The sequence below is a fragment of the Cynoglossus semilaevis genome, chromosome 13, assembly GCF_000523025.1.
Source record: "Cynoglossus semilaevis isolate Cse_v1.0 chromosome 13, Cse_v1.0, whole genome shotgun sequence".
NCBI classification, from domain to species: Eukaryota; Metazoa; Chordata; class Actinopteri; order Pleuronectiformes; family Cynoglossidae; genus Cynoglossus; species Cynoglossus semilaevis.
Window position 1 is genome coordinate 21,134,217 of NC_024319.1, and position 16,529 is coordinate 21,150,745.

At 40.8% G+C, this 16,529-nt stretch overlaps 1 protein-coding gene across 2 annotated transcripts in view; it reads left to right on the forward strand.

Moving 5' to 3' along the window:
• Window positions 1–16,108, forward strand: part of fam110d (family with sequence similarity 110 member D) — a 19,568-nt gene extending 3,460 nt beyond the window's left edge. For both annotated transcript variants that reach the window (XM_025061758.1, XM_008324225.3), the window contains exon 2: window positions 11,679–16,108. In XM_025061758.1, coding sequence (XP_024917526.1) covers window positions 12,353–13,651 — 1,299 coding nt within the window. In that variant the 5' untranslated portion in view covers window positions 11,679–12,352 and the 3' untranslated portion in view covers window positions 13,652–16,108. The remainder of the gene's footprint in view (window positions 1–11,678) is intronic.
• Window positions 16,109–16,529: the final 421 nt, after the last annotated feature.

Genomic DNA, 16,529 nt, shown 5'->3' on the forward strand with positions numbered 1-16,529 from the left:
CAGCACTCATGCATACACAGCCCCCGGGGGTTGACTCCACCTTTACCCCCCTAACTACTCCCACTAGCGCCAGCGACATCACCTCCACCTCTCGGTCTTTCTGTGCTGTATTTAATGTCTGTGTCTGACTCGGAGATGGGATCGCTGCGGGATCAGAAGCGTAAACAGTTTTACAGCCAGACTAAACAGACCACACGTGTCTCATAAACACACTCTCCCACAGCTTCAGAGGTGAGCGTCCTGCAGATGGTGTGGAAAAGGTGAATTAGCTGAAGCAGCGACGCTACCGGCTGCGTTGTTGGACAGGTGAAAAGTGGGGCGCAGTGGAAGGAGTATTAGTGCCAGGTACTGGTTCACTGCACTGGAAAGGCACATCTGAGGTACCTGGTTGTTGATGTTTCTGGTGCCTTGTGAGAACTGTTTTCCTTTAAGCACTATGTGGACCAGATAAACCATGACCGCAGATTCGTCAAGGGTCTGAAGCAGTGTCAAAGTCATTCAGGTTCAGGGGCCACATGCAGCCTGATTAGATGTCAAGTGGGCCGGACCAGTACAATCACAACATAATTACCTTTAAATAACAAAAAGTCCATGTTTTTCCCCTTCGTTTTTATGCAAATAAGCACAAGTATATTAGAAAATATTCATCTTAAATGAAATATAATGACATGAAGTATTTGTGCATTTTTTTATTTCACTTTCTAAATTCCTCAAGTGGGCCGGATCGAACGCCGCAATGGGCCCGTTTTGGCCCGCGGGCCTTATGTTTGCCTCGTATGATGTTCGATGACACGTCCGCATGACGCAGTTCTCACCGTGAAACATTTACGACATTAAACATCATCACAGTGGAGTGGATTCCGAGCAGCGTGACTTTCGAGAATTTTTTTTTTTTTTAAAGTCCTCACCCAAATGAGTCACACTCCTCATAAACCTTGTGTCACAACAGGCACGTGTTCGAACTCCGTCTGTCGCCACGGCGGAAAATTACAGTGTGAAACGGCCACAAACAAAACTCTTTCTCTTGGCTGCTTTTTATTTTCCCAGCTGTCTTTGCAGTGGCTTCATCTGTGTTTGATGCCGAGTGCAGCACAGCAGACATTAATGCCTCCTCCTCCTCCTCCTCCTCCTCCTCCTCCCCCTCCCCTTCCTCCTTCTCCCGTCTTAGAGCATAGCCCCGAGGCTCATGTCTCCTCTTTTTTACTCCAGTCTGAGGTGGTGACAGTGGGACTGACATCATTAATTAAGTATAATTTAGATTGTTCCCTGGCCGATGTGGCCCGCGGCGACATTGGTGATTGCATCAGGATTTTTTTTATTAAACAACAACCAGAGTCAGAGCAGTGTTTATTAAAAATGGCAACAAAAAAAGTCAAAATAAAATGTATCTTTCCTGTGGAGCATGGTAAAAAAAAAAACCAAACATCTGTTGAGTTGAACGTTATCTCGGTTAGAGAAGGTGCCTGAAGTCACTGCAGGAAGCTTTTATTCCTAATTAGAGGGAAATGTGTCGTGTTGATGACATCATTCACCTCCTGGCACCGCGTTGAACTTTGAGTGTGTGTTTTAGATGTTTCGACAAGGCAGTGAAACTTCAAACGTATACTCTCACACAGAGAGAATACGGAACATAACTCTAACACAGTGTAGCCTTAGCTGCTACCTGCGTTCGTCACGCTGCCGTTAAATTGAGAAGGGTCCCGAATAAGAGAGGGAGGTTTGAAGTCACAGATCCTCCGTAGCAAACAACTAAATTGACGCTGTACAGTAACTGACATCTGTGAACCGAGCTGCTATTTCCCTCGGCTTGGTAAACACTGCAGCATGGAATCATTTTCACGAGAGTCATAATTTCACGAGCAAAGGCCCACTTTTTTTTTTTTTTTCAAAATGAGCAGGTTACACACACAGACAGCTGTTACACTGGACTGGACAGGAAAACTATATTTATAAATAATTTGAAAATAAGCACTAGGGAAGTAGGTCAGATTTTTCAATACGATAAAAGAGAAAGCAAGTGAGTAGTGAATATTGACGTCCTGCAATCTTTGTAGTAGACATGACACAGTAGTGGTAAGAGGAGGATCACGGGTCACGGGTCATGGGTCAAGTCCCACCTGGATGACTGTGGTGTTTTGAGCACCAAAAAAAAATCCCCTGGTCTTAAAAGCTCCCACTTCTGCCCATGGACGGGTTACAGCAGGAGTCTCAAACTCCTTGTTGTCCCACGACTAGAGGTCAACAATATCTTAGGTTTCTTTAATTTAGAGTTTCCCAACCCCTGGTTCGGGGACCGGTGCCAGTCCATAGGTTATTTGGTGGGACACAGTAAAAAAATGTACTTCAGTTCCGGGCTGCAGTGGGACACAGTGAAAAAATGTACTTCCGTTTTTCTAATTTACTTAATTGCAAAAGAATCCAGTCATATCCCTTTACTGTTTTTCTAATTTACTTAATTCCAAAAGAATCCAGTCATGTCCCTTTACTTTCTTCATTCAAAGATAATCTGACAATGTTTTCAAACAACAGGTCTTTCAGACTCTGATACTAACAGAAGAAAGTCTGAAAGAGGTTTGATTTTTGAAAATGAAATGATGCTTCAACGATGGTGAGATATTACTGGTCCACAGTAACGGCTGAATAACGATGGTGAGATATTACTGGTCCGCAGTAACAACTGAAACTAATAAAAAAAATATGTGTACTAACTGTTTGCACAGTGGTATCACAATATTTATATAAAATAAAAACAACCTTTTTTAATATATCTGGGGGTTTTATTGTATTGACCGACCAATACAATGGTGATGTCATCAGTGGCCCTCAGCTCGTTTGTCTTTGAGAGCCCTTGATTTACTTCAGTGTGGGTATGTCGTTGCATGTGCACTGACCAATAAAGCTAACGAGGCCAGCACTCTCTCTTCTCTCTGGACTCATAAATAAAATCCATTATTCATGGCGGACGACGGAACCGTAAAACACGATCTGATAGACCTGCGTCTCCTGACACTTTCCCCTGAGCCCGCGACAGCTGTGAGCGCGAGCAGTTAAAGGCGGTCACAAGTAATTGTTCACACAGTCTGAGCAGGCCCGGAGTGATTGTCAGGACTGGTTACAGTCATCAGCTGCCGTGAGTCTGCTGAACTGTGACCAAAAGGAGGCTGTCAGGTCCTAAAAAGCATTTAGGGGACAAAATGCAAGACGATTAAAAAAATATAAGAGTTGTTGCTTGGGCTCTGACATGTTTCTCTTGGTGGTTTAAGCACAATTTTTTGTATTTCTTTTAATTCAGGATTTCACAAAGTTTGACCCAAATGCAACTCTTCCCTCAGGCAGTCTAGAATTGGGAATGTCCTGAGCTGACACTGATCTCTCAGACATCTCTCTGGACCACAGCCAGATGTTTAGTTCTACACCGGTATCAACCAGTAACTCAACATATGTATGAGTTACTGCCACCTAGTGACTGGAGGCTTGTTAAAATTCATGCATTAAAGCAGTGGTACACTTATGTCCATATGCATGCCATATTCCATTGGAAGCCCCTCAGGCACCTCACCGCGCCCCCCTGGGGGACCCGCCCCATTATTTGAGAAGTCCATATTGAATTGGTGCCTGCGTCTCCTCACTGCTCTCAACTCGCTACACAAATATTCTTTGTTTTTATATTATACCTTTCAAAACCTTAAGTCATACAATCCATGATTGTTAGTACTTTCCGGATAATAACATATGTCTTTCCTACTATACCTATTTATTTTAAACAAAAATATTTCCTGGTACTAATTCTAGTTTCTGGTAGAGATTCTTATGGTAAACAAAAGCCAAAAAAAATCCTAGTTCCTGTAAAGAACATCTGGTGTAAATGCATCTCCATTCGAATGGATTTTTAAAGATATTTAAGGTGTTTTTGAAGAGTAATTGTATGGGAATGGATTTCCTCACAACTCTTCACTCACCAACACTGATGTCATTCGGAGAGGACCGTAGCAGCAGGTTCAGGTTATAGTTAACCTTTGTAAACATGCACCAAGCAATCATCCTTTCATTCTGTTAAAATAAATAAACTGAAAAAAAGTAAAATAAGCATAAAGTTCCTTTGTCCAAACTTAAAAACAATTGATGTTTATCTTGCAGGCCAACCAGTAAATGTTGCCTTTACTTTAGGTCAGAACTAAACGCAGGAATAAATGCAAGTGTGTGAGTTTGCTACACTGTTTATAACCTGATATCCAGAACTATAAACTTTGCAGAACTAAATAAAATAAAGGAGCAGCTAGTGATAACAATGTAACAATATCTAATGCTTTTTTAGTTCACACACAATAACATTATTTTGATTTTTTCTAATTGGCCGACTGGAACCCGTCATTTAATCCTAGATTTCTAGATGTAGCGGTTTGTTTTGAGGCTCGTAGCATAAATGCTAACATAAGCATATTGAACTTTCTGGTGTTAAATATGATCTTTTTCCCTCTCACACTTCACTGTTGACCCTGTTTGGCTAAAAATAATCTTTACCAGGTCGCTGTGTGCCGACAGTACGTGCCTTATCACCGTCATCTCAGTCTGGGCTCACACTGAGCTCCTCTGCTCTGTGGCTAACGGTCGTTAGCTGCTGTTGTCATGACTTGCTTTGAATGACAAAAGAATGGCAGCAGAGGTTATAGCTTGTCCTGTTAGCAATCAGGGAGGTGCTACTTGACCAGGTATCTGCCACATCTCGGCTGCTGCTCGCAAATGCGGAGAAAGTCGGTGACTGCAGCTCAGTAGGCTAACAGGAGCTAAAGTATAAATGCTGCGTTGACACCAAACGCTATAGATGCTAAAAACAAAACATTATACCTTCTGTACAAGCTAAATGAGACAAAATTTGGCATTAATAGCAGCAGATGGTTCACGTTCACTGACGCTTCTGTCACTGCGTGAATGAATCTTTGGTTAATGTTTAAAGGTGGATAGAAAACATACGTTTGTCACTGTCGTTTTCGCTGATTCTACAGCCAGATGTCGATGTTTAGAAATGAGACAAGCCTAAAAAAAAGAGAGACATTTTTCATGGACAGTTATCTGACAGGGAGGGCAGCACATGCTTTTCATCTGCCAGAAGACGGATGTGACAGGTGAACTCCAACTCTTGAGAACTTCAAAGGTGGTCTCTCCGTGTGGATTTATGCAGCCCTCGTGGGAAGTGGAAACATCACTGACGCCGGAAGTTCCTTTTAGCTTCTGATCCATAAAGAGACGGAGTTTAAATGAAGTGATTCCTCTCTGCACACTGGTGTTACTTTAACCTTATTTTCAACTGTACGGCAGGAGTCTCGCGGTTGAAGTGATGAGTAGATGAGTAGCAGGTGAGAAGACGTTAAGGAGAACATGTGGTGAGAGGGATCAGGTGACGACACGGAGTGGTGGATATGAAGAGAGGAGGCGCTAAAGTAAAAAAGAGGATGTTGTTTCTGGCTGTTTCTGGTGTACGTCGGTGAACTTAGTTCTTTGCTTTAATACAAGCATGGGCAAACTAAGGCCCGGGGGCTGGATGAGGCCCGTTCAGCTTTTTAATCAGGCCCGCCAAACCTTTCCAAATGACATAATTTGTTAGTATTGTTGTTATTATCATTATACTTCTGCCTTTTCCTTTCAATACCTACGTTTCCCCAATAGATGGCGTAGAAAATGATTACGAACCCTCCATCTATCTGCTCCTGACCAGGCCCCCTGTTCAATTTTAGGACCAATTGTGGCCCGCGAGTCAAAATGTTTGTCCACACCTGGTCAAATAGAAGTCCTGGAAAAGACCAGTCTATATTCTGATTTTAGTAGTCCTTATTTTAGATACTGAATGTTAGCCAATGAAAAGCAATTCCAATGGTTGAATATCTGATGTAGTTACAGTAACATTAATAATAATAATAATAATAATAATAATAATAATAATAATAATAATAATAATAATAATAATAATAATAATAATAATAATAATAATAATAATAATAATAATAATAATAATAATAATAATAATAATAATAATAATAATAATAATAATAATAATAATAATAATAATAATAATAATAATAATAATAATAATAATAATAATAATAATAATGTATAATAGTAATAGTGATAAAAAGTCACATTGTCAGGTCGTGAGAGTCCTGATGCGATAAAAAGTCCCATTGTCAGGTCGTGAGAGTCCTGATGCTCCTGGGTTCATAAACATCTGGTTCCTGTTGAGTCGTATGGGGCCACATTGTTAAATCTGGCCTGCAGGCTGGACTTAACTAATGCTCACACACACAGCAACAAGGCAGAGTAAAGGGACTAAGGACAGGAGCAGTCAGACGGAGACGTTTTAATTAAAACCAGAGAGATGCACATTGTTGGACAGAGAGGTCAGACATTTAACACAATAATCTGATCGTCACATCAGTTCAGACTCCAGTCAGTCCTTTTTTCCATCTACTGTTTTTAGTCATTTTTCAACCCAGGAATGAACCTTGAGATGATCAGTCATATAAGTGAGTCAATGCAAAACTATCAATCAAGTCATTCACAGGAACAATTTAAAGGGACAGAGACTCTCTTACCTTCAGATTTAGTTTAACCAGTTTATGCTTTCTAATGAAAAATGTGAATGTGCAATGTAATAAAAAACATGTTATTTAAATATATAAAATATATTACAATACATTACAATACATTTAGCAGACACAATTTGAGTCGGTCAATCAACAATCAAGCGACAGTAAACATACAGAATACGAAAATACATAAATAATAATAAATTCTTCTAAACAATATACAATGAATATACATATGAAAATATAAATATACACTGACTATAAATATAAATACACAGTGAGCCTTAAATATTTCTGTTATGTACTTAATCAACCTTGGCAAAACCTGAGTAGAAATGTGCAGTCTAAACTACCGTATATTTTATAATATAGGTAATTTTATTTTGAAAGCTTTGATGCAACCACATATATATAAGCAAAAATTTGCTAATCTTTAGGTCATGTTTTAGTAGCACATTGGTTTACATTAGGATAATAAAATAACCAATATATTATATAATCTTGTCAGTTCAGATGTTACCAATAAATGATAAAAACTCTAAGATTAAAACCAAGAGGTAGTCAAAAAAAATAGGCTAATCAAAAGCTAATAGATACTGTGTGAAGGTGACAGGAAGTGAGGACTAGTGTGAGAATGGAAGGGAAACAGGAGGAGACATGAGAGGAGCCCTGGGCTGTTACAGGAGACGCACTTCGGTGTTTGTGAGGAAGGGGGCGGTGCATGTTTGGGTGTATGTTCCCAGTGTTAATGAGAGAGAGGAGAGGCCTTACAGGTTAATGATGACCTGCAGTGAAAGATGAAGAAGATATAGAAGAAAAGGCCTGCAGCCTTAAAAGGTTTCACAGGCCTCCAGATGACAGGGGAGAAGTGGTGCTGGCTAATTTGACTAATTCTCTTCAATGGAGCTAATGCTATTGTGTTGTAGCGTAAGTGTTCTCACGCTTTTATCTGCTGATCTTTGGGTTAGTGATTTTGACCGTGTGTTTGTTTATGTAAAATAATGGTCAAAAGTGTCAGTAAAGAACAAATCCTAAAAAGGAGGGACGTCAGCCGACCGATATTATCAGCCCGATATTAGCATCATTATGTAATATCTGCAAGAATCCTTATCGTTAGCTGGATTGAACCCCCCTAGCATGATGATCACTAGTATGTTTGACACCCCTGGCTGATTGGGTCCCGATATGTTTACCGCAGTTTTAGGGGGAAATGTACATCAGTATCGGTTGATATCAGAATCAGAAATTAAGTGTTCGGAAAATCTGCAAAAATTTGGTCCCATATATATTCTAGGTATGCGGTGACTATCTATGTCGGTGGTTCTCAATCATTTTGCCTCCCCTCTCCCCCCAGACCCACACCCCCGTGAATTGAAATACTATTGAGAACCTAATAGGATACAGTATATATTTGTATCTGTATGATAACCACTGTATGAGTTGCTGCCACCTAGTGGCTGGAGGCCTGTTATGATTCAAGCGTTTGTATGTTTTTGCACTGAAAAGAGAGTGAAGCAGCAAAATAACATACACCCAACGTGTCCTAGAGAGAATTCCGTCAGAGCAAACGTTTTGTAAATACAGGACAAATGTGTTTTCTTTAGGGCCCGGCGTTCACTTGACCTCTGCTGCCACTGAACTCCCCAGAAGGTGAAACCTATTTTTACTTGACTTTCGTTCATTCTACACACAGCCCTCATAGAACAGGCTCGTCAAACCACACGGAACTATAAATTAACCCACAAGTGAGGGAGACAGCCGCTTACTACGTTTTTCCAGATGTCAGAGTTCGGGAAAGTCCAGCATTGTTTAAGTCAACATTCCCGGGACAACGTCTGACAACAGGTGTGGAGGAGGGAGAGGAAGGTCAGAGGGCAGGGATTATAAAAGAGAGAAAAAGGGTGGAAAAATGAGGAGGGACCTGGGGTGAGGGTTACAGTATAGGATATATATATTATTCAGACACCTTTCTTCCGGAACAATCTGTTCCCACAGGATATAGTTATTGAGTTATTATCTTAGTGGTCTGTGTTTTTTGACACACAATGTATGGCACAGTTCCTATTTCAGGTCTCCTGTGTTTAACTGTTTACAACTTTATAGAAAAGTTTTTTAACTTGTTTGTAACTCCAGAGGGATTAATATGTATCTATCTATCTATCTATCTATCTAGCTGTTTACAACTTTATAGAAACGTTTTTAAACTTGTTTGTGTTCATGGTTGTAACTCCAGAGGGATTAATATCTATCTATCTGTCTGTCTATCTATCTGTCTATCTATCTATCTATCTGTCTGTCTATCTATCTGTCTATCTATCTATCTATCTGACTGTCTATCTATCTGTCTATCTATCTATCTATCTGACTGTCTATCTATCTGTCTATCTATCTATCTATCTATCTATCCATCTATCCATCTATCCATCCATCTGTATATCTCTATATCCAGATATCTAGCTAGCTAGATATCTAGATTTCCAAACCAAAGTGAGACAACCAAGCGGGATAATAATCCAAACCCAAGTGAGACAACCAAGCGGGATAATAATTAAACCCAGATTTATTTCCCTTTTATTGATTGATTCATGAAGAAAATAATATTAAAAAACAACAGAAAGTAAGCAGAGCTTTCATATCATTTCATGCATTACATTAGGAAATATATAACTGATTCCAGTAAACAAAGTGTCACCCATTTCTATCTTTCAATAAAAAAACCCTTTTAGATTCTTAACAAAACAAAAAGAGAGACAAAACCAAAGAGAATCATTAGCATATGCAGCGATATAGCTAATTTTCTGATGATTTATTTAAGGATGTTAAACTGATGTAGTTTGTAACCACTTATATGCTAATATGTGCTACCCATCGCACAGTTCTTTAAAGTGTAAAGCCATTGCGGAGTATTGGGTTGAGGAATTAGTCCATGTTTTGATACGGTACATCTGTAAGGAGTAAGGAGCACAAAGAGCAAAATCTTTATGCGGACACAAAAGTTGTGAAAGTTCTTGGTCAACTCTCCTGATACTAATATACTTTTTGTTCCTCCCTTTTTGAATGTAAACAAAAACAGATTTCCAAACAGCCTGAGGGGAATAGTGAGGTCTGTATCTGTCTAATCTCAGCGAGGTTGACTTCTTTAAAACTATTCTCACAAGCCCCCGTCCACCCACCCACACCTGGAGTCCCTGTAGGTGCAGAACACAAAGGAGACCCTTTAAACTCTGCACAGTGACATGTAGAGTATACATACACAGACAAATGCATAGAAACATGATAACTGTGGACGTTTACCAGATATAAATACTTGCTGGACTGGAGCGTCTCCGCTTATAGACACTGGCCGTCCCCTTGACCTTCCAAGGCCTTCAAAATGATCACATACTCCTCAGAGTCGAGAATTAGCAGCTCTTGAAAATGATCACATATATATACTCCTCAGAGTCGAGAATTAGCAGCAGAAACATGTGAAATAGTCCCTTAAAATCCCATGTGACCATGCCTATTAATGCCGCTTTGAAACAATGGCTAATCTTTGCAAATATCTCTATAAAAATGTCCAGCTACGCTCCTGTAGCTCACAAACAAAATACGAACATTTAGCTGCTAGGCAACCAAAATTGTAAAATATTAAAAAATACATAATAATTTTATTGTATTTTATTTGGATAGTGTAAAATAATTTAAAAAAACGAAAAAACAAACAAACAAAAATAAGGTAAAATGTGAAGCCCAAAATCAGCAGCAAATCAACAAAAAAACAGACAAAAAAAAAACCAGTAAATATAAAGTAAAATAAATCCATAAAAGCAGCCTGTATGGATTTTAATTTCATTTTCTTAACTAACAGTTTATAAATGTATTTTTTTTTTTATAAGTGCATTAAATCCTAAACGTGAGGATTTCAAAGCGTCACATAAAACTTCTGTATTTATCCTTATACATTTTAGTTGTGGTTGTAAAGTGAAAAACAAGCCGTTAAAGTGCGACAATGAAAAAGTTATTACCTCCAGACAGTCAGTGTGTGTCGTGCATGTGCACGGTTGTGTGTGTGTGTGTGTGTGTGTGTGTGTTGTACAGGAGGCTGCAGTACAGTGTTCAGTTTCAGACGTGAGTTTGAAGCTTCAACAGAGGTCAGCCTCAGGAGCTGCTCACGTTCCTCAGTAAATGAAGACGTGACAGTCTCCTCTCCAGTCGGTGAAACAGCTGTGATGGTGGGAAATATCTAAGACTGTTTTATCAGTGTCAATAACATTTTTTTTATTTTTTTTTATTTTTTAGTTAGACGTCAGCGACGTAACGTATGAACGCTATCGGACTAAATGGACGCAGACACTGTCAGCATCCTGTCTGCTCGGAAATGCATTGTTTCTCTTGGTCTTTCATTAAGTCCTTACTGTACAGGAAAGATAACAATTAAGTTACATTAAAGGGGTGGTTTACTTTTGCAAATGGGCTGTTTTTAAAGCCGTGACACGTTCATTTGTCAGTCTTCCTGGTGCTTTTACTCCAGGAAAGAACTTTGGAACGGATGATTTGCAAAATGTCCCTCGAGACAAGTGTAGAAGTGAGAGCCTGACAAAAATTCTATACACGGGTTTGGAATTCACATACTGTACATCAGTACCTACTGTATGTCCCTCAGCTACGCTAACACAGTGGTAACATCATAATCTAGGACACGTGTGTCAAACTCAAGGCCCGGGGTCCAAATTTGGCCCGATATGTCATGATAAAAGAAAATATTTTGTTTTATTACACAGCAATTAAAATATTTGTAACTTGAATAAATAATAATCATTTGCAGAAACCCTGGTGAAAATGGGGTTGACACCCCTGATCTAGGACATAAAAACATAAATCAGAAGAGTCTGACTTACACCTGGGAGCCATAAAGAAGGGCAAAAAGTTCCCATACATATTGTATGATAATTGTAAAATTTAAAATCAAATTCTATTGGTTGAACTCAACAAAATGTACTGTAAACTTTGCCCTAGGAATAACCCAGATTCAATTTACCAGGGGCTAGCTTTTAAAAAGAAGTGTTTCTCTTTCTGTCTCAATCTAAAAACACTTTTTATCTGTTTTTCGGTCAGGTTTCCACCCATGTGAGGTAAGGACAAGAACAAGGTCTACATCCCCACCTTCATCCGTCCATCAACAAACCCTGAGCGTCAGTGCTGGCCACCCACAGGTCAAGTCAACCACGTTGGGTTCACCGCACAATAAAAAGCCCTGACCCGCCGTCCCTCAGGCTGCAAGCACAGAACAAATATTTGAGGCCATTACATCCAAATTCTGCTGGCAGCTGTCAGTGCGAAGACCAACAGTGAAGGGTGTCATTGGGAGATAAAAAAGAGTGAGAAGGAAGTCAAAAGTGGGGGGAGGAAAGAGAAAACCCTTTCAAGTGCTATTTTTGACCCAGGACTGAGGGCGGAGGAGGGCATCGGATTTGGGCGGCGTTTTGGCTGACAGGAAAAGCACTTCACAGGCGGCCAACCTTTCTTTCCACATGTCTCAGTAAATGCTGTGTGCGCCAGATCGTCTGGTGTTAGAAAGGCAGAGCTGGACTGCAGAAATCCACAGAAAACAAAGAAGAGAAAATCACAACAAAATTTGAATTCTGTGGGTTCGTCAAATTCATCTTTTAACCCAGGGCAGACTGTCGAAACCAAAAAAAAAAAGGCCCCGGTGGCGTTTCTCCAACAGCTCCATCTCGGTAGAAACTGCTGGGACAGTTTTGATGCCTTTCCTACATCGCTGAGTCAGCATGAAGCCCCTTACTCCGATTGGATCTCCATCTCCACTGAGGCTCCTCAACAAGGGCCCCGACTACCTTCGCCGGCAGATCGATGGAGGCGGCCATGGCCGCTCCGTCAGTGCGGTGGAAAGGTTGGAGGCCGACAAGGCAAAGTACGTGAAGAGCCAGAAGGTCATCAACACCAAGCAGGACCCGGTCCTGGTTCCCTGCGCCACACCACCACCGCAACTTCGTCGAAATGTGTTCTCTCTGCATGGATCACTCGACACTCCCTTTTCCACCATCTCCGGCTCCGTCACTTCGCGGGATGAGAATGAAAATGAGGACTCCAGAAAGGAGAACAGGCGGACCTCACTCGACACCCACAGTAGCAACATGAAGAACTCACTACCTTCCAGTCCCAGGACTCCTTGTGCGAGAACCTTTGTGGCTCCTCACAGCGCTCCGGTGCTTAGGAGGAGCACGGGCAAACGTATGCTGAGACCAGACTCCCTTGTCATGTACATACAGAAGAAAGAGTTTAAAACCCCCGGTTCTGCCGAAGAGGACAACAACAACGCAGAGCTGAAGGGATACAACTTTGTCCGTCGCCTCTTTCAAGGATCCATGAGGGAGAAGAACGAAAGGATTCAGAAGATGGTGATTGGTGAAGAAAAGGCGCCGTCACAGGATGAAGACTCCCGCATGTCATGGACCAACGACAAGGACACGACGGACGGTTTCGTACAGAGTAGACGATCGAGTAAAACCGATCAGGAGCACAACACTTTTTCCACTCCTGGATTTAACTGTACCCTTGAAAGGATTAAAAATGGATGTACAAACGGTATCAGGCAAGAGCCTAACAACACCAAGGAAAAACAGATCATTCACACTACTGACGAGAATGACCCTTGGAAAAGGGCGTCTCCTCCTCCAGGACCAAGAAGACCATTCGGGGAGCTTCGTCGTTCCATGTCGGACCTGCATTTGCACTACACCGTAGCTTTATCGCAAAAGGAACACTTCTTTGATTTCTGTGGTCTGGATATGGACATGGTCGAACGCCTGGGCCGGGAGAACTTCCTCTCCGGAGCTAGCTCGATAGACACTCTATCGCTCGCTCTCCGCAGCGTAGGTGGAGACGCAGGCTTGGGCTCGGAGGTTAGCGAGTTCTCCAGACATTCTGGGGATGGACTGTTCGAGGAGGAACTGGCAGAACAGCTGCCGTCCGGCGTGTCCATCATTGAGAGGAACGCCCGTGTCATAAAGTGGCTCTACGGCTGTAAGAACGCAGTGAGAGAGGGACCTAAAGAGTCTACGGTTTAGTACAAGGAACTCTGAGAATCATATTGTTCTGAGAATCTGACCAACTATCTTAAGCTCTGTAATGATCCTTCCCGTCTGTTTAAAAAGGAACCTAAAGGAAAATGTTATTGAAAAGACTTAAAAACAACTTCCACTTCACGTCATTTGGTCAAAAAGTTTCACATTTAAAAGAAAAGGACTTATTTTTCCCGCGTCAAGGCTTCGGAGAATCAGCTGGTTACTCATTCTCTGTGTCTGACGTCACTGTTGTCCCCCCGCTAGTACTCAACAGGAAGTGGACCAACCAGTAGCTGCTAATGGTTTCACTCAGGGTCAGAATTCCCAGGCACTTTGTTACCTTTCTCGATCCAGTATCCAAAAAGACGGCTTCTTCTTCTTTGACCTGCAAGAAAAATCGACTACAGATTTTGTTTAAACGTTCAATGAAAGTGTTCTTCGGTCTTCGTCCCGTTACTAGATCCCGTTGCTATGTCTGCCAAAAAATATGTCCAAGTTCTAAATGAGGATCATATCTGACCCCAAAGTCACAAACACAGCCCTGGAATCCCATTAATGTGGAGGCGAACCATTCTTCTAGTATTTAAAGCAAAAGGTCACAGGTTTGAGTCTTTGCTGTGACGACTCCAACACTGCTCTCTCTCTCTCTCTCACTCTCTCTCTCTCTCTTTTTTTTTCTCTTGAAATGAAAAAAACCACTAAATATGTGCTTTTGTTTTTCTGAAGTGAAAACACTGCTGCGTGAGGGTGAAGTGAACCACGAGTACCTCAGTCTGATCTGTCCCGGTTCAGTGCATGTTGCCATTTTGTTTTTTTCTCTTTGACTTTAACGCAGGCGTTGGAACATACCCCTGTGGGGTTGATAATGCAATGAACTGGACACAGGAAGAGGAAGGGAGAAAAGGAGGGAGCGAAAAAAAAAAAAAAGATTATGAAATAGTAGCGAGCACATCAATCACAGTACTGCATCGGGAAGGCAAGGCTGGTCAGGACATTTTTTTATCATAACCACCTCATTATTTCTTTAGTTCCCCTGTACAGTAGAGATAAAGATGATAAACACGGTCCAATAATCACTGGGGAGGCAGTTATTGATTAACACAGAGAGGGTTTCTGCTCCCTGTTCACGGCATTACAAAACTGGAAAAACACAGGCCTTTGAGAAGCTATTAAAGGAAACACGACAAGATTTAACTGTCCTCTAAGTGATAAGCCATGCTAACCGCTAACGGAGGCATTTGTTCTTGTTCTAGATATTTGTCATGTGTTGTTATTATTCACAGCGAAATAATGTTAATTTAACATTTACTATTTACAAAGTGCTAGATTCCATTTTACATGTAGGAAATCACTTATCACCTAAGTCTTTACAAACAGATGGTGTTCTGCAGCTAAAAGCATAAATTGTAGCGTAACACAAGGTTCCCAACCCCCGGTCCGGGGATCGTTGCTGGTCCGTAGGTAATTTTCTACTGGGCGACAGTGGGACACTGTGAAAAAATTAACTTCATTCCAAAAGAATCCAGTCATATCCCTTTACTTTTTTCATTCAAAGATAATCTGACAATGTTTCAAAACAACAGGTCATTCAGACTCTGATACTAACAGAGGTCAAAAGTCTTTTATTTTGAAAATTGAATGATCCTTTAAGGATGGAGCGGTATTAGTGGTCCGCAGTAATAGCCGAAACCAGTCGACCGGTCCATGGTACGAAAAAGGTTGAGTACCGCTTAACTAAGGCACGTGTCAAACTCAAGGCCCGGGAGACAGATGTGGCCCACCAAGTCCTTTTGTATGGCCCGCATCAGTTTAAAAAGCATTTGATAAAGTCCATATAGAAGTCTCATATAAAATATGTTTTATTTTGGAAATTTAATGATAGTGGTAATACTGGTTCGCAATAACGGCTGGTACCAGTCGACCGGTCCATGGTACAGAAAACGTTGGCTGGGCTGGTATAACAGATAGTTCCTGTCACTACGTTATCACTGGTTTAAGCTCTTAGCCCTTGCTGTGAAATAACACCTAGTCCTTTGTAGTAGTTCCTATCCTGAGATATAGAATATCACCCAGTGAATATCTTTAACTCCCAAAATATCAGTAAAGACTCTTTGACTTGATAAAATATTGACTCCAGACATTTACCTTCGGTCTTCACGTTCACCCTGCCATGATAACAGGATTCGTCCAACCTGCGCTCATTCGCCCTCCCATCATTATCACGATCGTAATTCTTCTTATACTTCACCTACCGTTGAACCTCCTCATCCTCTTCCTCCAACTGGGTTGTGTCATTTTATCTGTCTCTATTGAAAAAAAACAAACACATTTTTGTTGCATGTTTACAAAGCTGGCTCTGTACATTGTGGTAATCAGGAGATGTCTGTGATATAGCTATAATAGAGAGATTTACATTTGATTCCATAAAATGTGTATGTTTTCTAACATGAATAAACCAAAACAAAGAAAAAATGAACAGCGGAGATCGGAAAGTGATTTCTTTGGTTTTTGTCTCTCTTCCAGCTATAAAAAAAACAAAAACAAAATAAAACTGAATTATAGGGTTTTCAGGAAATATTTATTTTTATGCAAAAAAAAAAAACCAACCCAAAATGGACACAAACGCTTAAATTGACCGTTCAGGTTGGCAGGTATGCAATCACCAGAAGAAAGATCACTCCAAGATCACAACGAATCAAATGTGCCCTATGTTTTAGCCCAAAATAAACTTACTGAGTGAGGCCCCAGTGACGGAACAACTCTTCTACGCTGTCAAAGATGATTCATTTATACAATGATTTGAGAGCAGAGAAGCAAGTAGCACAGTTCTGTCACACTGGAGTCTGCGGTTCAAATCCCCGACAGGGAGGATTTTTTTTTT